We start from the raw sequence: 18927 nt of genomic DNA, 5'->3' as shown, positions 1-18927 counted from the left end.
GCTGATAACAGGCTATTGGTGTCTGTATTGTTCTCTCCTGGATATTTTTCAGTTTTGGCTCCAGAAGGGCCTGATCTGAAGCAGCAGCCTCTCTCCTTCCCTTAAAATTTTTGTTTGTAATGTCATTGGGGATAGAATCCATTTTTGCGCAGTTAGGCTCCAGTTGTCGAAGCAGACTAGTCTCTCATCCCAGCCTGATCCTCTCCAGAAGGGGTTGAATTTCTCTCCGGTGGTTTCCATGGAGGCATCTGATTAGGCATTTCCCTTTGCCATTGTTGTTTTGCCAGGCCTTGCTTCTCAATGGGTCATTACCTGAGGATGAGCAAGAAGGATCGTTCGTCCTTTGTGAACAGGAGGTCTGCCCCGAAGAGCAGCTGGTGAGTAGGAATGTCTTTTCTTCCAAAGTTCCATTCTGAGACTGCTTTGTGTGTTATTTCTGTTCAGGCACTGGCAAATAACTGCCACATTTTGCATTCAGATCATAATCCGAGGCCGACTGGACCAGAGCATGGAGGAGAATCAGGAGCTAAAGGTAAGAGGCAGCCAGCTAGACAGTCAGGATGGGCTTCTTTGGCTCCTGGGACACTATAAAACTCAGCAGCTTTGGGGCCAGCATCATAAGGGTGCTAACATTTGGGGACCATTAGGGAAGCGTGTGGGCATAGTCTTTGGAGATGAGAGGATAATGACATCTGTATTCTTTAATCAGTTACATAATGCAGGGAGGGGGGTACTGAGAGCCTTGGTGCTGGGAATGAGGGTGGGGGGAGAAGTTTAAAATTGTATTCTGAAATATTGTAAGCCACTTTGTGCACTTGATGGTCAAAGAGCAAGAGATATACCTAACAAATAAATATGTGAGATGGGAAACTTTGTTTACTTGCATTTTTCACTTCTCAGTGGAACACCTGTGTTTACAAGGGAGGAGTTGAATGCTCAGTCCAGGAAACAAAAGCTGCCCAGGGCCAGGGGGTTCTAAGTTTTGGCAGGGCCTGCTGCAGGCATTGTGGAGACATGTAGCATTGATCACTGTTTGCAAGTGTGATCTTTGCTATGTTATGGTGGAAAGAGGGGGCAACCATCATTTAAGCAACCCTAAGTCTAATGATGGGCTTTTCTGCACAGTCATTATTTTTAATTTCTGAAAGCACTTTGGATCAAACATGGAAGTTCAGGCTTCCAAATTTTCATAATGAGGCTATCTCACACATGTTTTCTCCCTGGATCGTATCAGTGGCTGTAGTGTACAATCAGGAACAAAGGATATCTTCCACCACAGAAAGGCAGCAGTGTTTCCCTCTGTTATGCCCTTGCACTCATCGTGGGAAGCCAGCTGTACAAACTGCATAGGCCATGATGCCCCTGGACCGTGTCAGCTGCTCAGACTGTCAGGGACCAGGCCTGGACTATGGAGTTCGGAAGCAGCTGAAATAGCATGCCTGACCCCAGAAAATATAGCACTCTCAGTATCCCACTAGGTCTCTTTACAAATTGATAAAAATAAACTGCCGTATTTTCAGGTTTTCCTGTATAACTATAAGGATGAAACATTTGTACTGGGTTCCACTGGAGTCATGGCATTCTGTATTCTTTCATTGCTTCCACCATATGATTGTTGCTGTTCAAATTTCTGTACCCTCTTTTCTTCCCCTGCCCATTCTGACATCTCTTTTCAGCAACTGAGTGAAGTAAGCCCAACTTCATATATGTTGTTCAAGGCATTCTTGAAACTGGATTATCTGTGAAAGTTGCCCTATAGCTGGGTAACTAACCAGGGCAATAGTTAAGATTTCTAACCATGTCTGAAGGTAAACACACTTTCATTGGCGAGATAAAGCAGCTCAGGAAAAAAAAGCCAATCCTGTCAGGTCTGCTTCATCTGGGGCCTGCACAGAAGTTGGCTGCAAGCCCAGGACTATCACTGGAAGTTGCATTCTCAGCACTGAGCTGAAAGAGAGATTTGAGGGATTGATGGTTTTCCCATTTGCCATTTAATGTCAAGTGCTTAAGACAGCAGTGGATGTCCAAATGGGCATTAACACTGACATTGATTTCTTCTTCTTGGTTTCTCTGGGCTCATTAAAACAGGTCCTGCTCCAAAATTTTGTTTGATTTTTCAGGCACAAGAAAGGCTTTCTTTAAATCATGGGGAGGGAGAAATATGAACTCTGAAGGGATGGAAGAGATGGGGTTGATTTTGAGGTGATGTTGTGGAGATGTCATAGTAACCTAACTTCACTGGTCTTGCAGAAGGAGTTGCAGAAGCATAAACAAGAAGCTCGAAACCTGCAGGGAGTAAAGGTGAGAAAAGAAGGATTTACTGTTGAACATTGCCTATTATTGTAGTTCGGTGGAGTCAGAAGAGGAACACAGAAATAGCTCATCCAATCTCCAACATTGGATCACACATTCTTTTCAAAGGTTTTCTGTACTTCTGTGCATCTTTGGAGGCTTTTCGCTAGGTGCCCCCCACCAAATGAGGTATTGAGGCAGTTGCTGCTAAGGAGAGAGGGCCTTTTCAGTGGCGGCAGCCCAGCTGTGGAAAGCTCTTAGCAAAGAGGTTTGCCTAGTACCTACTTTGTGGTCATTTCAGCACCAGGAAAATGCCTTTTTATTTTCCTGGGCCTTGTAAGACTGCTTAAAAACTCTGAAGTGTTTTAAATTCTGTTTTATATCTGCTGTTCTAATGTTTTATGGTTGATGGTTGTATTTTAACATTTTATTGATGCTATAAGCCACCCAGGGAATGTTGGTATTAGGCAGCATATACATTTGGTATGTAAATAAATAAGAAGCCAAACTGGTAGCAGGAAAAACTCACCTGCTGACACACGTGGAAAAATCCACCTCCTGACCCAGTTACAACACATTAAAACTTGCTTGGAGGGTGTCCCCTTGAACTTCTGGAATCTCTTCAGTGATGCCCACTGCATATTGCGAGAATGTTGTCTTGAAGAACCAGTGAGGACTTGCAACTTCCATTCTCCTCATGAGAAAAGCAGCAGACTGGGGGTCTTGAATCTTTTACTCTACTTCTGGATCTGTCATTCCCACAGGGCCAATACTGACATTATGTGATATACAGTTAACTCCCCCCCCCCCCGCATTGCAGACCGAACTTTGTAGTTCGAGAGTGAGAAGTTCCCCCAGCTTGGACTATATGAGTGGTGGGCAAAGACACTTCTATCCAGGAAGATAAATGTTTCATAATACCAGTATATGTTGCAATGTGTGAATGAGATGAAAGGTATGCACCTAGTTGTAATGTCCTCCAGATCATAAATGTGCAAGAAGATAGACTGCTCTCCCCAAGAATCTGTTAGCGTCTTTTCTTGGAAGCCCTGAGCATCTTCTCTTGTTCATAGCATTCTGTCTGCTGTGCTTGCCATTTCCCAGTGGGTGCATTGTCCAGGGGGAAATTAAAATGTGAAGAATAGCTGAGAAAAAATGTGAAGTCAATGTGAGCAACATTTGCGTTGGTGCTGAATGTGCAAATGCTGATTTATGTGTCTGATTACACGTACTCCTATTGATGCTGGCATGGGGTTCTGCAAGCAGTCTGTAATGCTGGCCTGGAAGTAGCCTTTGCTCTGGGGCTCAGTTTCTAAGAGACATGCTGAAATAGGCAGGGCTGGACTGTTAGGCCCCTGACATTTTTGAAGTTAGCCTGTAAGAACTGTGGTATTTTTTCCATCCCCCCCACAAGACTGCTGGCAAAAGATAAGGTGCTGATACAGAACCTAGGAAGCTGAAATACTTTCCTAACCCTGAGAACAGGATATTCAGGCTGGGGATTTGGGTGAATTCAGACAACTGATGTCCCCAGTAAGTGCTCTCTTTGCAGTTTTCCATGTACCAGGGATCAGGTGGAATCAAGCTGTCCGTAGGGGTGTATCAAGCAATGGACTAGCAGCCAACACTTGTTGGACAAGCTGGTCCGGTCACCTTCCCATGGCATGACAATTGCAAACATCAGTGCTTGCTTTGGGCATATGATTAAATGAATCTACCTTTTCCTGATGTGCTGTCTGGTGAAGAAAATTGCTGCGGCTTGGCTTCATGGATCAGACCATTCCTAGAGGGGCGACATACAAGGGATCTGCAGCTAATCCAAGTGCTGTGCTTGGCCATTTCCAGCTTGTTTATATCCCTGCTTGCTCAGATCTACATCTTGCTGTGCCAGCCATGTGATAATTGGCTCCAGAGCAAGAGGTATTTTTAGTGCTGCTTCCATGCTTGATGTTGTCGTAAGAAGAAACCTGTGAGAATGATCCAAAGAGGAATAGCCTTCACAGAAACATGAAACGAGAGCTGTGGAAATACTCCCTGGCTCAGCCAGAAATCATAGAATTGCAGGACTATTTTCCTCACAAAGCTATTCCTCCTATGCTGGAGTAAAGGGCAATTTTAGTAATATAAATTCAGACCTCTCGAGGAAGAGAGCTGAGCCTCATGTTGAACTTTTAAAAAACAAAAACAGGATCACTAGGGATCACATTCCTGACTGATCCCCTAATATAGGCCTAGTTCTCAGAAACAGTAGGTAAGGCAATAAGCCTCTGTCTGGACTGTACCACATTAGACTACAGGTGGGGCCCACATAATTGAATGATCCTCTATTAATTTTTTTTTAAACCTGCATGGAGAGAACTAGTGTGCCAGGGAGATGTGTTGTAGCCTAGCCTGACATGCCAGTTTTCTGTGTGAAAAAATATTTGTTTATTTTTTTTACAGAGGAGCCTTCAATCATGAGCCCCCACCTGCAGTCTGAAGTGATACAACCTGGACACAGGTTTACCACTTCATTTGCAGTTTGTGAGAACAAGGCCATTATGTTCAGTTAAGCCTGTAGAGAGCACTGTCAAGAAACTTTGTACAGCGATATTCAAAATGTCGTGTTCTTAGCTCTACAGCTCTGGCTGATATTTGCCTTTTTCTGGTGCGTGGATGGCATAGATGGAAGTTGGGTGATGATAGTAGGAGTTGACTCTGTGCCACCCAACAGCATCTGCAAGGGTATATCTTCCTGCCTGTATTTCTTCACTTTAACTACCTTCGCAACCACCGGGGTACCTTTTGAGATGCTGGCAACTGGCCGAAGTGGAGCTCAACAGTGGTGGTGGCTGTGGGATCCTGGAGTTAAGTCTAAATGGCTCACCTGGGTTGTTCCTTCGGTGCTAAGAACCATCCACTGTACACTGGCCTGTTGCACTCCCTTTCCCGCTCCCTTCTGTTGTTTATCCATCATGTTGTAGTTTGCGTACACTGTGACTAGAAGTGTGCTTCCTCAGAAGCAAGTCCCACCGAGTTCAGTTAGACTTGCTTCATAGCATGTGTGCTTAGGATTGCAGCCTTAAGATGGCGCGCTTATTTCCCCAGGATGCCTTGCAGCAGCGGCTGGCCCAGCAGGATACTCTGATTCTTCAGCTAAAGCAAGAGTTGCTGAGAACCAGCATGGACAAGGAAGAACTGCATAGCCAAAACGTGAGTGGGTCCTTTTGTGTTGCAGACTCGCATGTGAGGTTTCTTCTGCAGAGACTGGAAGTTACGGGGTTTGGGGCAGGGACCGTATCTTAGTAGTAGAGTTCATGCTTTGCATGCAGAATGCCCAGGGTCCATTCCCCCAGTATTTCCAACATAAAGGATCATAAAGGATCAGGTAACTAACAGGTGATGTGGAAAACATCTGCTTGAGACACTGGGAAGCCACTACCAGGAAGAGTCAACAATATTGGGCTAGGTGGACGGTATGACATGTTATAAGGTAAGTTCTTGTGTTTCAGTGGGACAAGGAGGCACTGCAGGTTGAGGGAGAATATGCTGAGAATATGCTTGGGGAGCTGGAAGGCCAACAGTAACAAGACTACATGGGAAAGTTAACTGCTACAAATGCAGGGGCCTATTTAATGTCTTCCATACTCCATCACCTCCCTGTGTCTGTTGTCTTTTGTATTTCCCAACTCTGCTGGGAAGGGAGAAATGCTTTCCTAGAACCATTGGCCGTAGAGGCTGGCACAGATTTGCAAGTCTTTTCGTCCAGCCATCCTGCACATCCAGGTCCTAGTGTGCTGTAAGGGAAGCATGCCATGCCAGAGAGGCCTCCAAAGAAAAGCTTAGCCCTGCATCAGCTCAGTGTCAGAGCTGAGCCAGATCCACACCTGTTGACGTGTTGCTTAAATTCTACATTGAGGAATCCACCATGGATAGGGAAGGGGCAAGGAAGTGGAGAACCAATGGCACATGTTGCTCTTGTCCCCTCTGCTGTACAGGGGAGCAGGAAGGTTCATGTTGAGTTCTGTGCCTGGTCCCTGGCATCTGGGGATACAAGCTGCACACCAGGCTCAGTGTTCAAAACGTTACTTGTACAGGCCGATCTACAGAGGAAGGTTGAAGAGAGGAATCGACTCCTGGCAGAATACAAAGTAAGGGAATCTTCCTTCCTTGCCAGCATTGGGGCTGGGGCTGGGGAGGTCATCCCTGCAACATAGAGATATGGTAACCCGGAAGTCTTTGTCGTGCCTCTGTAATACCATGTGTGTGTTTCTGACCGCCCCCCCCTTCATCCCTGGGCTCTGTTGGGCCGAGCTCCTACAGTATCCATGCAGCACAGTACACCAGGGCCCAGCCAAGCTTCCCTTCCCCCAAAGAAAGCCACGTTGCAAGAGCTATGTGGACTGTGCTGACCTTTGCCCCCAACTTTGCTCCCCTCCAGCGTGAGCCTCCTTCCCCTGCTGATGACCCCAATTCCCACTATGTTGCAGAAGGAGCTGGGCCAGAAGGATCGGCACTTACACCAGCACCAGGCCAAGGTGGAGGAAATGCTGCGGCAGCTCTCCGAGGCCAGCTATCAGCAGGTACTGACACCCTATGCCCCCACCTCCAGCCCCAGCCCCCCTCCTGGCCGTGTTGCTTGCTGACCCCCCCCCTTCCCTTCGCAGGCAGAGTTGGAGCGAGAGCTGGGGCACAAAGAGGCCCTTCTGGCTCAGTGCACGAAGAAGGGCGCAGAGGAGGTACGTGGTGCCTTGCTTTGGGGAAGCAGCAACGCCAAGCCTCCGTGTGCCTGGCACAAAGAGGACAGAGCTTCACAGCTTGCCTTTTGCAGGTGCTGTTTTTGCGGTTCCAGCACAAACCTCTGTGCTGCAGTGGAGACAGCAGCAAAATCACAAGATCAAGACAGACGTAATATAAAAATGGGACGCACAGCAAGACCCTCAGCTGTGGGTTCCGCTCCTCTTCTCCTGGCTCTGCAGCTGAATTGACTGATGTGCAGGCTAGCAGATTAACAGTGGCTCTGCTGCCAGGCTCCCACCCCCCCCCCCCAATTCGTCAGGCAGGTTCTTTGCCTTTTTAACAAATTCACCACGTGTACCTTTACTCAGCTCATTTGTCACTTTATTAATTTAACAAGGGGGGAATATTTCATCTTAAGTGCAAAACAGCTCTGGGAATTTGGGAGAGAGGGGTTGCTTGGTGACATTAAGGGCACCCGCCAATCAGCATGATGCACAGTTGGCTTCTGCTGCAAAGGTGCTTCCAAATGTGGGCCCCACTGCTTTAAAAACGTTCTGTCCATCTTTACCCTGGATCAATGGTGGCAAATGAGGCCGGTACCCGAATTCCTACATAGCGCTGTCTCCTTGAGAACTGCCTGTGACAAGGGCCTTGCCACAAAAGGGTCTGTCTGTCTTGCAAAGCAGGTGATCGTCTACAGCGACCATGGCTCCCAGAGCAATGGCTTCCTCCAGACATCAGGAAAAGGAGCTGCTTCCACAGCACACAGAGGGGTAAGTACTTTCTGGCTCCATATTGAGAGGCCCTCTCTCAGTGCTCCGTGGAGCACCCTTGGCTGTGCAAGCCAACTGCTGGGTGGGCAGAGAGGTGATGAGCCCTGAGGGACTTGGGGGCTGTGCAGGGTGAAGGCTCTTTGCAAAGTCAGGCAGTCTTCTCCTGCTTTCTCTGACCTCTCCTGGTCTCCGGGACAGACCAACGACCTGCAGCTGGTACGCGAGGCGCTACGCAGTTTGCGGAACAGCTTCAGTGGCCACGACCCACAGCACCACACCATCGACAGCCTGGAGCAGGGCATCTCCAGCTTGATGGAGAGACTGCACCGCATGGAGGTGCAAAAGAGGCAGGAGAGAAGGGTAAGAGGTGTTGCTGGGTCAGATGGACTAGTGAACCTGGGTGGCTCTTGCCTTCCCCTGCAGTGTGTGAGGCTTGGGGGTCCACCTGCGCAGCTTGCGTGGAGGAATCGTGGCTCCATAAACACCTTGAGCTCGCGTGGAGGGTGTGCCACTGCTGGCTTGGCTGTGTTCCCTTTGTGCCATGCAGGCAGGTGAGGGGCTGGCGTAGGCTCAGCTCCGGGCACTTGTGTTTCCTGTGGACCCAGAAAAGCACTCTGTGAAAGAGTTGTAGGAGAAATTGACATTATGACAAAGGGGGAGGCCTGTGCAACCCTGGGTTGACCCTGGAGGGATCGTTGTGTCAGAGGAGCTGATGATGCATGTTGAGCCACAGTAATTTAAATGTCAGCTCTGTTTTTTCTAGATAGTGTCAGGGAGAGGGGTGGGAAGGAGGTGGTGGAAGTTTGGGAGTCCTGACTTCTGTTCCTGGTTTTGTGGTTAATGGAGGATATTAAGATAAGGAGCTGAGGTGAGTGGGCTTGGGGTGTCATAGCATAGTAGCATTTGGACTGTGTTATGCCAGACACGTGCTGGTTCATGCTCTTGGCTCCCATGACTGTTCCAGCTTGCCACATGCCCTTTGACAGACTTCTTGGCCCTTTCCTGTTGGAGCTCCCCCCTCTAGGATGCTCTGAGGGCGACTCGATTACAGTCTGGAGACAGCTGTGAAGCTGCTAGAAAGCCTCCATTAGAAAGCCCTTGCTGTAGGGCTTTTTAATCCCTTGTCTCACCAGTTGTTGTCCTTGTGGGGAGGGGGTCATTTTTGAGCAGGCTCTTGCTGGCATTACGACAGTGGGTGGCCCCTTTGTCTCCGAGCAGTGTGCACGCTTGCGCTAGGCCTTTCAATCAGTGTGCCCCATCTGTTATTTTTCTCTCCGGTGACCTTTCAGTTGGAGCTTCGTGTGTGTGCAACTGTTGCTCAGCAGGCAAAACTGATGTCTGGCTCAAACCTTGCAGTCTCTCGGGCCTTTATGATCCTTGGTAAGCTCAGTGACGCAAGGGCAGTAAATGGACGCACATCATAACAGTCCATTTAGACCAGCCCTCCCCAAACTGGTGCCCTCCAGATGTGTTGGGCTACAGCTCTCATAATCCCTGGCTAGGGGTTATGGGAGTTGTCCAGCACATCTGGAGGGCACCCGGTCAGGAAAGGCTGATTTAGACCCTTCAACCAGGGGTTCATAGCGGTCCTCCAAGCCTCCCTGAAATATAACCCGGACAAGAGCATTCCATGCTCAAGCCAATCTTGCCCTCGGTTTCTTCAAACAGCAGAGAAGAGAGTGGGCATGTGCAGAGTGTCTCTCCCTCATTCCTTTGGTTTCCCTCTCCAGGTCCGAGGGAAGTCACCTGCCAGCCATGCAACGAACGAGTACCGAGACTCCTGGCCCTCCAGTGAGTGCAGTCCCTCTCTTATTCCAGTTAGGAGTGCTCTGCTTCGGAGAGCTTTTGTATATGGGGCATTTATTGTGTGCTTGTCATTCCCTAATCGTGGTTGTTTACAGGACCCTCCAGTTTCATGTCTGTTTTTAAACAGCACCTTCAGCGAGTTTTTTTAGAACTGGGAAAATGAGGTATTATTTCTGAAACCAAAAGAAAATGCCTTTTCCATTTGTGTATTTGTGCTATTCTGCTACATCACAATGCCATGCAGAGGTTAGGTAGTGGCAAAACCGGAGAGGAAACGCTCCTTGTGTAGTGCTCAGATCCCGATTCTGCAGTGTAACCAAAAGTAGATGCAGCGGATTAATAGCTTCGTGTAGAAAAGCCCAGAGGTTACTGGGATACTGGGAAGAGGCTGCTGAGCAGTGCTGCTCTTGGCAAAACAGGGCAGCCTTGCTTGGCACTCCCATCGCCCACTCATCCTCCTCCCTGTTCCCCCGTCTTTGACTGTTTCTTTCACCAACTGTGATTGGTTCTAGAAGCCTGTCTAGGTATAGTTGTTGGCACAAAGGGAACTGCTGCAGTCCCTGGACATTACTGAAGTATAAATAATCAATAGCCACAATTAATATTTACTCTCTTGAGATCAAGCGGAAAGCACCACATTCTTTTCAGATACCTTATGTGGCTTACTCCAAGCAAGTCCTGTCCTCTAGTGGCCATGGTTGGTAGTGCAGGCTGTTTTTGCCTTGCTCTTCCATCATTGTTTTGACTCAGATATTTAGGCATCCTGTTTACTGAAGTTTTTAGCCCTTAACAGCACAATCCTATGCATGTTTAGACAGAAAAAAAAGTCCTACAACTCCTAGCATTCCCCGGCTAGCCATGCATAAGATTGTGTCCTAATTATGGGAACAAAACTCCCCCCACCCTTCGTTACAATATAGTAACTGCTTTATTATGTGTCGGTACACTCTGTAAAAAAAAACCAGCACCGTATATTAAGGGAATTAGCAAACTGGTAATGAATTGGGCTCTTTAGACTGGGAGGAACAGGCGTAACCGATGTCTGTGGGTGTGTGATCCATGCCCACCTTTATCTACACTGAAGACTGTGCTGGGCACAGTGGCAGTATTTTCCTTACACTCATGAGCAAAGTTGCTTCATGTTGCCTAATTCCTGGTTAAATTGGTTCATAAAACACCACACCCCATGACCCTGCTCCCTGTTTATAGGAAGACAGTACAGATGTGGCATGAGGGCACACGCACATGGCGTTTCGAAAGGCGGAGGCAGATGTACCCCCAGTGCAGATGCACCCACACTTTCCTCCTATGCAGGTCCCTTGCTTGCCCACACTGGAGGTGGCATTGGTTTTAGGGCCAGTGGGGGCATAGCAAGAGTGGTGCTTTGAGTTTGCCAAAGAAAACATTCTTGATTTCTCATAGGCTGGATTTTTGCCAGTAACCCCAGAAGTTGCAGACAGAATGACTGTGTAGTGCAGGGGCGCCCTTCTTTCGCCTGGACTCCCCATAGGCCGCAATCTGCTGGGCGACCTAGAATAATGCTAATGTTTTTAAGAGGGAAAAAAAGCTGTCCATAACACTACGGAGTGCCAAAAGGTCAAATTTAACTTGTCTGTGAACTAAATTTGACATTTTGGGCACTCTGTAGCGCTACAAACACCTTTTCCCCCCTAAAATGTTTTCATTACTAGTGGTTTTTTTTTTTGCAGGGGTGACTTGTGGGCTGCATGTTACTCACCCCTGGTGTAGCAGGAGAGGTAATGTGTGGGCTGGATTCTGTGTAATCCAGTCATATTATGCTAAGAGCATCCCTCAATCCTAGTCTGGTGACAGACTAATGCCTCTGTAGATATGTGAACATGGATTTATGTCAGGTTGGGGCCTCTAGCTGTTGAGAGTGGGTGGACTCTCATGTTTCCCTTCCCAGGCCTCAGCTGCTTTTGGAGTTGAATACAATGAGAAGGATGTCATCTCACTGTGTTGTGGCTGAAACCCTTTCTTTCTTTCTTTCTTTCTTTCTTTCTTTCTTTCTTTCTTTCTTTCCGTCCTTCCTTTGCAGAACTGCCTCATTCTCACAGCACCCCTGCAATGAGCAGCAGTGCCTGCACCAAAGTGCTCTACTTCACGGATCGCTCCCTCACACCGTTCATGGTCAACATACCAAAGAGGTGAGGCTAGCAGCTCAGTGTTGGGCCCCTGTTACAGGGGACTTAGTAGGAATGTGCACCTCCACGGGATTCTGTCTCCCAGCACGCATTGTGAGAGCTGCAGCGGAGAGGCCACGTCTCATTCCAGTGAAGCCAACACACCCCTTTTCTGCGCTTGTGCATTTGCAGGTTAGGTGAAGTGACTCTGAGGGATTTTAAAGCAGCTATTGATCGGGAAGGAACACACCGGTATCACTTCAAAGCCCTGGATCCAGAATTCGGCACAGTCAAGGAGGAGGTATGTGGTGGTCTCTAGTTAGGGCTTACTTCCAGCTTTGTTCTGTGTGTGCAGTTGCTGTATGACCAGTGCCATGCACTTGCAGAGGGCGTCAGAATAGCAGTGGGTTGGGGGCTCTGTGCTCCCGCTTGGCCTGTATCTTGTGAAGTGGAAGCCCAGGAGCAGAAAGGTCAGTGATGGCACAGTGGCTGGGGGTGAGAAGAATCACACCCTAAGGCATGTTTGCAGGATGTGCATAAAATAACCTGACTGTCCGACAGCCACCCTTTGTGGACTCCAGGAAGAAAAGGGAGTTTCCAGACAGATCAGCTGCTGAATGCTTTCCCAGTGCCAAAGCTCTGGGATCCCCCCCCTCCTTTGACTTGGCTTGTCAGAGACAATTTTGCTGAAAAGGCAGTATTCAGCTTAAGTGATGTAATTAAAACACCTAAATAAAATTAGGCTGTTGTGTATAGGGCCAGGACCCACTTGCACATTGCTGCTGAATATCTAGATGCGTACAAGCCCCCCCAGTCATCCCTTAGTGCGCAGAACAAGGCTCTGATGGAAACTTGTGAGATGCCGCAGAATGTGCGAAAAAAAATGCATGCCATTTGAAGAAGGGCAAGTTTCTGTCTCTCTTAATCCTTATAGACACCCTGAGCGAGTGAGTAGAGATAGGTGGGCCATGTCTGGAAGATCTGGCTTCATGTCCCTCTCTGCTGTGGGCTCACTGTATAAGGCCTTGGGCAAGTCATTGTGTCTCAGGATCAGTAACCCATCTTTAAAAAGGAAAGACATTAATAAATGGTTGTCCCATTGAGCTCCAGATTAACTGTCAGCATGAGAACCATATCATCATCATTTTACTTTTATTGGTTTATTATTAGTATTAGTATTGTTTATGTATGGATTTCAAGTATTCCACAAACATTATCTTTGCCCTTGTTACAACAGACTTGTGAAGGAAGCTGCTAGTTTTATTACCTCCATCTTTCAGATATGGAGCTAATGCTGAGAAAACAGTAGTTTGCCCTAAAATCACCCGGGGAGACCATGGTTGTGGGCAAGTTTGAAGTGGGGCTTCCTAACACTCAGCTTGCTCTCTTAGCTGCTCTGTCATGGCAGTGTTCGACCACTTAAAGCACATCCCGGGAAGTGCTCGGGGAAAAGCTTCAACTCACTTCTCACTCAGAGAGCCTGTGTCGTTGGGCCATTTGCCGTAACATTTGTGGAGATCCTCGCTTCATTGACAAGGGCATCTCTGTTTGCTTTTCCTGTAGGTTTTCCATGACGATGACATCATACCTGGGTGGGAGGGGAAGATTGTGGCATGGGTGGAGGAGGACCATGGGGAGAACTAATTGGACACCTCAACTCTCTTTACCTTGAAGATCTGCCACTGTCTGGAGCACTTGCCAGATACTGACCAAAAAGCATGTGAACTGAAATGCATCTGACTCCAACTGCCAAAACAAAAGAATGGACTTCTCTGCAAAATGATGAGTGTGACGTTTGTCGCATGCAAGGATGTCTGGCACTTGAGTTCCACAGCCAAATGTTGTGAAGTTCAAAAGTCCCATACTGTGGGGAACAAGCCACCTCTCTTTATTCAGTCAATGTTGGCCTTAATTATGTGTTTTTCTCTGCCTCCCATTCCTACTGCTGTTAGTAATCTAGAGAACTTTCATTGGTGGCATACAGTATTACAAGAAACCTTGCACTTATGGCTAAAACTAGAAACTGTGACCTCCAGAGGCAGGCAGAGCTGTTGCAGCTACGTTCTCCATATCAGGAGCTCTTGCCAACCAATCATTCCAAATGACTCTCTGCTCCACACACTTCCCTGCAGCAAAGTCCTCTCAATTTTGTCAGCATCAGGAACCAACAGGACCTTCTGGAGAAAGACAAGCAGGTTGGAATGTGGTCCAGATCAAAGATTCTCAAATTGGCAGCATCAGGGCAGAGTGGGATGGTGACTTCTGCTTTTGTTGTTTTGCTTGCCTGTCCTGAAAATCTTGAGACTTGAAACAATTTTTGTTTTTGTATCGGCAAAGAAGGCTACAGAAAGTTCCGTGTCTCATCAAGTGGCAGAACAGTGTCCTGTCCAAGCATTTCTGGATGCTCTTTGATACACTGTCTCTCCCCCAATCAAAACAGTAGGAAAGTATAGGGTTGAGACCCTTAGATGGCAGCTTCTCTGTGTTTTTCCACAGCTCAGGATTGATCCACAATACTGCTTTTCTCCAACCACTAGCTGAGCTCTTTTCCAGGAAGCCTGTGCTAACACCCATATGAGACTGGGATCTCTGGTTGCCATTGGAATATTTATTTGAGGTTGGAGAGCAGTGGAACCACATTGAACCCTTCACCAGGGACAGTTTCATGTGGGTTTTATCACAGGATTTCTGGCATGAGAGGGGTGCCTGTGTGAAACTACCTTCAAGAGAGCAGAAAGAGGGCAAGGCACTTGATCTTTCAGGTGCCTGGTTTAAAGCTGTTGCTTACAACCGCCCCACTTGCAGTGGCTGTCTTTTTTCCTTCTTCCTGTGGAGGTGGTTCTCTTTCTTATGGCAAATGGGTCACCTGCCTTATTCTCTTCAAGCAGGATCTGCAGTTTTTCCCACCACTGCTCAGCCCATCCTGAATGTGTTTGCAGTGACGTGCAAAACTGGAGGCTTCTGCTTGTGGTGAATGAGTCTGTCATTTGTCTTATCCACTGCAGGCACCTTGAGCTGGGCAGTTGCATGAGGTGGCCCTAAAGTGTACACACATACACTCACTCTGCTCTCTCTTCACTGAAGACCTCTATCGCAGAGCATTAAAAATTTGGACAGAGGTGGTAGCAGTAAGACACAGTGGAGTGAACCGTGTAGGTTTTATGGGAAAACCCTTGGGGGCATGCCAACATAGTTTTTTGGGATACACTGACTTGCATCTCTACATGCTCAAATTAGTCCCCTGGTAATCTGATCTGCAGACTGGAGCTATTACAGGGTTAGCGCAGTCAGTACTGAGGGATGAGCACACCCAGTTTAATTCAACGTGGTACTTTTTCTTGGATCTGGACTTTCTGTTTTTCTAGTTGTGCTTTAAAACACTGAACTTAGGCACGTAGGAGGTATCTTCTGCTAGTGCAGCTTTGGCGTTGCTGAACTGAAAAGTAGATGGTGTTTGGTGAAGTCCTGATTTTCCTTTTAGCCACCCCAGATTGCCGCCTCCACCAGCCCAGCTCCATGTTCCTTTTCCGCTCTTCCTTCCGTCGCAGCACAGTACTTTGAAGCCAGTGCTGCAAGCCTGCATGTCTTTGGTGCATGCATGAACACTCTGAATGGATGTCCGTGTGTCAGTCAGTCTGTGTCTTTTTCATGTGAGGCTGAAAGTTTGAAGGAGAATTTGGCTTTTATCATTTTATAGATTTTAACGTCCTTTTTGTAAACTTGCTCCTGTTTTTTGGAATTATTTTGTATCTGTTTATGTTGTTGTTGTTGTTGTAGTTCAAGGACAGTGTATATTTTTATACCAGTGCAAGTGCTTTTTTCCTGTATATTTCTGCACACACATTGTACTGTACTTTACCCATTTTTCTAGAGGATGCTAATGTTTTATACAGCATCCTGTTAATGCCCCATGTGGCTCCCATAACTAGCTTTATTTTACTATGAAGGTGTAACAGGTTCCTAATGGTTTTATATTTTGCCCGCTATTTCTTGTATAGGCAGCATTTATGTGGTTTTTGTCTTACCACACCCTAAGTGTACAGAAAGAGCAGTAGTGCCTTTCTAACCCCTGCACTTGTTAGCATCTGCTCCTGCTGTTAGCATTCAGAGTGCAGTCTTTGTTGTTATTCAGAACAGCAACTGCAAAGTGGACTTGGGAGTGTGGGAGAGTTTATTAATAAGGGGAAAACATCCCGTCCCCCCAGGATAAAGAAAAATGTTCTTCCTCTTGTGAGATTACTGGTTTCTCTGTTGCATGAGTTTGAGTCAGTTGCTAAAAGACAGCATGGAATTATCTTTACTAAAAAAAAGAAAGAAAAGAGAATTGTCCAGTTTATGTCAGCAAGAGATGTGCTTTAAGGTCAGACCTGTACCTGCTTTTCACAAACATACTTCATTTAAATTGAATTAATTTTCCCCTATCGTACAGGCTCGTAGCCAGAAATGTGGTGGTAGTAGGGAGAGAGGACAAAGAAAGTTCGTCTCAGGAAAGTCGAAAATGATTATGGTTAGTTGCAATCCTGCATGCTGTAAGGCTGTTTAAATCCCACAGTCATTGATGGGATTTAGTTATTCTAAGAGTATGCAGCATTGCAGCCCAGGTCTTTTAGTATTAAGGGTGAAGTTGCAGCTTATATTTCCCAGTCCTCTTTATTAGTGTTGTAACCTGTACCTCTGGTTTGACTTTGTTCCTGCAGTAATAACACTGAGGTTGTATCTACACTACTGTCTTAAAACTGGTTTAAGTTACACTCTCTCTCCTTGGAGAATCACAGGAAAGGGCCTAGACATCTCTAACAATGAATCTTTCACACATACCCTCCAAACTACAGTGCCAGGATTATTTGGGGGAAGCCCTGACATCTGGTTTAAATCCTGTATAAGTTTGTAGTGTAGATGTGTCCCAGGTTTATTTACCCTCTCCTCATTTTATGGGTAAGGAGAGCAGGGCAAGGCATAAAATAGGCCTTGAGTAATATGAATCATTCATGGAATCAGAGGCCAAAAGAGATTATAAAGGGAGGGTGAAGGGAGTTCTCTTCCTATTAATTTTATCCTCGTTCTTTATACCTGATTTATACCCCAACATCCTAGAGTTGTTCTGCTTCCTTTTCAAATTCTGCTTCTGGGTTCATATCCTTGCAGCACGAGCCATGCAAGCTACTTATAAAATACTCTATTTTGCATAGAAATGCTGAAGTTCGCAAATATTGCTATTAAGGTGAAGATTACTCTCAGTCTCCCTGTGTACTCGCTAAGAGAGGCCTGAAGCTTCTTTGTGTGCTGAAACAGTTGGACATATTTTGGATTTGTGGACTAGGACTTTAAAGGAAAACAACCTTCAATAAAGAGAGTTTGCAAACCAAGTCCGATTTGTTTCTTTGGGGGGCAAGAAGTGGGAGAGTCTTTCCAGGTGCATTGGGGATGGCAGAAATCTTTCCTGCATGTAAACAGATGTGTACAGTGTCTGTGTGATGTACTGAGGAAAGACCAGCAGCCGCTGAGGATGCAACGGATAGAAGGTGTGCAGCCTTGCTGTGGTGTGGGAAAGGGGGCTTCTATCCTGATTTGAGGGCAGCTGAAGGTCTTGGCAAAGGGAAGGATAACTTTCCACCCAAATGTATCTGTGCAAGTCGCCTGCTGCATTCCTTTGCAAGAAATTGTGTAATGAAAGGCTGCCGACTACATACTGTTAAGTAGAGGAGCTGCAGCTACTTTCTTAGATGTGTTTTCAAGGAGCCAGTAGCATTGTACGCGGTCTGCAGTGTGCCTTTTAATACTTGGTGGCACTCGGTGTGTGTGGAAAGCTGTAGCTGTCTTTGGTGGAAAGAAATTGCCCCAGGGCCTGTGCTTCTCACCACACACGCTTGCTCAGCATCAGGTATTTAAATGAGCAATTCAATTCAATTAAATGACAATTCCTGAATTGTCCCAAGCATCAGGTTATGCCCCCTGAGCACTTAAAGCCCACCCTAACTGACCCACTAATCACAAGTTGGCAACCCTATTGGATAAAGGCCTGGTTTCCAATCTTAGTTCAGCGGTACACTTTTTATTAGATCCCCTGTATGCAGATCATTAATATCTTTAGGTTTCTGTCAGTATGATTCTGTATGTATTTTGAAAAATTAACCATGAAAAAAAACCCAGATCATTATAAAACATTATTTGTGTATATGAACTATACTATTTTATTATATGAACTATTTATTTTTATAAATAAAAATGCACAACATTCATATACTCCACAACTGCACCAGCTTAACTGTCCCTGTTGCATCTCCCAAATCACTGAGCCTATTTTGCCTCTTGGGGAGTTTTTAAAGGATGCCTTTTAAAAACTTACCTACATGGGCAGTATCTTCTCTCCCATCCTCCCAATAACTGCCTATTGAGACAGTAAATGCTGCTACATGTGTTTAATATACAGCTATTCTGTAGTACGTTCACCCAAATCCATTGGGACATTAAACATTCTTAAGTTTTAAAAGCAGGAACAATTGTGGCCAGTTTGCTAACACACTTTGTTCAGACGCCTGTGCAAGACAGGTTGTTGCAAAGTAAATGAGTGCAGTTTACACGTGATGAAAGCTGTGTGTTTGTATTTGTTTGGGTATGGAATGACAGTGAGTGAGTACAATTTACTGCTGGGACTTTCATCACTATGTTTGTACGTGTGTGTGTTTTATATATGGAAAGACAGACAATAATCCTTGCTGTGAGAATTTCTGGTGGACCACCTAGGGTTGCCAGGTTTCTTGCAAAGAATGCTGAATTGATGTGGTCTTTGGTCTGATCCTGATCACAACAGCTCCCTGATACTGGGTTGTATCCAATGTTAGTTCAGCTTAGAGTAGACCTACTGAAATGAAGGAGACGTAACTTAAACTAAGATTGGAAACAGCCCGCTGAGACCATCTAGCCCAGCATGTTCTGTTCTGGTGGGCAACAGGGAGGTCTTTCCCAGCAGCACCTGGTACCTGAAATCAGAGATGCCAGGATTGTACAGGGCATCTTCTGCAGGCAAAGCATGTGCTGTGAGCTACGGGGCCTTCCCAAGTGAGGCCTGTCTTATGTCCTTAAGCAAGAGCACCTATTCGGGATCACAGGACGAAGTTACACCTTAATTACTTCCTTTGAAAATGTAAAACTAAATGAGTGTCAGGATGCTGCCTTTTGGACTGAGCCCTGTA

The 18927-nt window shown here is 46.4% G+C and overlaps 1 protein-coding gene across 5 annotated transcripts in view; it reads left to right on the top strand.

Moving 5' to 3' along the window:
* Window positions 1-17098, top strand: part of DIXDC1 (DIX domain containing 1) — a 102699-nt gene extending 85601 nt beyond the window's left edge. For 2 of the 5 annotated variants that reach the window (XM_084803488.1, XM_084803486.1), the window contains 13 exons: window positions 288-377; window positions 479-532; window positions 2251-2301; window positions 5380-5484; window positions 6369-6422; window positions 6762-6854; window positions 6939-7010; window positions 7698-7784; window positions 7983-8144; window positions 9515-9575; window positions 11650-11758; window positions 11927-12035; window positions 13298-17098. In XM_084803488.1, the coding sequence (XP_084659614.1) occupies window positions 288-377; window positions 479-532; window positions 2251-2301; window positions 5380-5484; window positions 6369-6422; window positions 6762-6854; window positions 6939-7010; window positions 7698-7784; window positions 7983-8144; window positions 9515-9575; window positions 11650-11758; window positions 11927-12035; window positions 13298-13378 (1128 nt within the window). In that variant the 3' untranslated portion in view covers window positions 13379-17098. Of the gene's footprint in view, window positions 1-287; window positions 378-478; window positions 533-2250; window positions 2302-5379; window positions 5485-6368; window positions 6423-6761; window positions 6855-6938; window positions 7011-7694; window positions 7785-7982; window positions 8145-9514; window positions 9576-11649; window positions 11759-11926; window positions 12036-13297 lie in introns of all 5 variants that reach the window. The other 3 variants (XM_084803487.1, XM_084803484.1, XM_084803489.1) reach the window with 2 other exon arrangements.
* The last annotated feature ends 1829 nt before the right edge of the window (window positions 17099-18927 follow it).

This window comes from Heloderma suspectum, chromosome 6 (assembly GCF_057233095.1).
Source record: "Heloderma suspectum isolate Gila_16-S chromosome 6, 16-S_ref, whole genome shotgun sequence".
Lineage (NCBI taxonomy): Eukaryota > Metazoa > Chordata > Lepidosauria > Squamata > Helodermatidae > Heloderma > Heloderma suspectum.
Note: the sequence above shows the minus strand (reverse complement) of the source record. Positions and strands in the feature narration are given on the sequence as shown.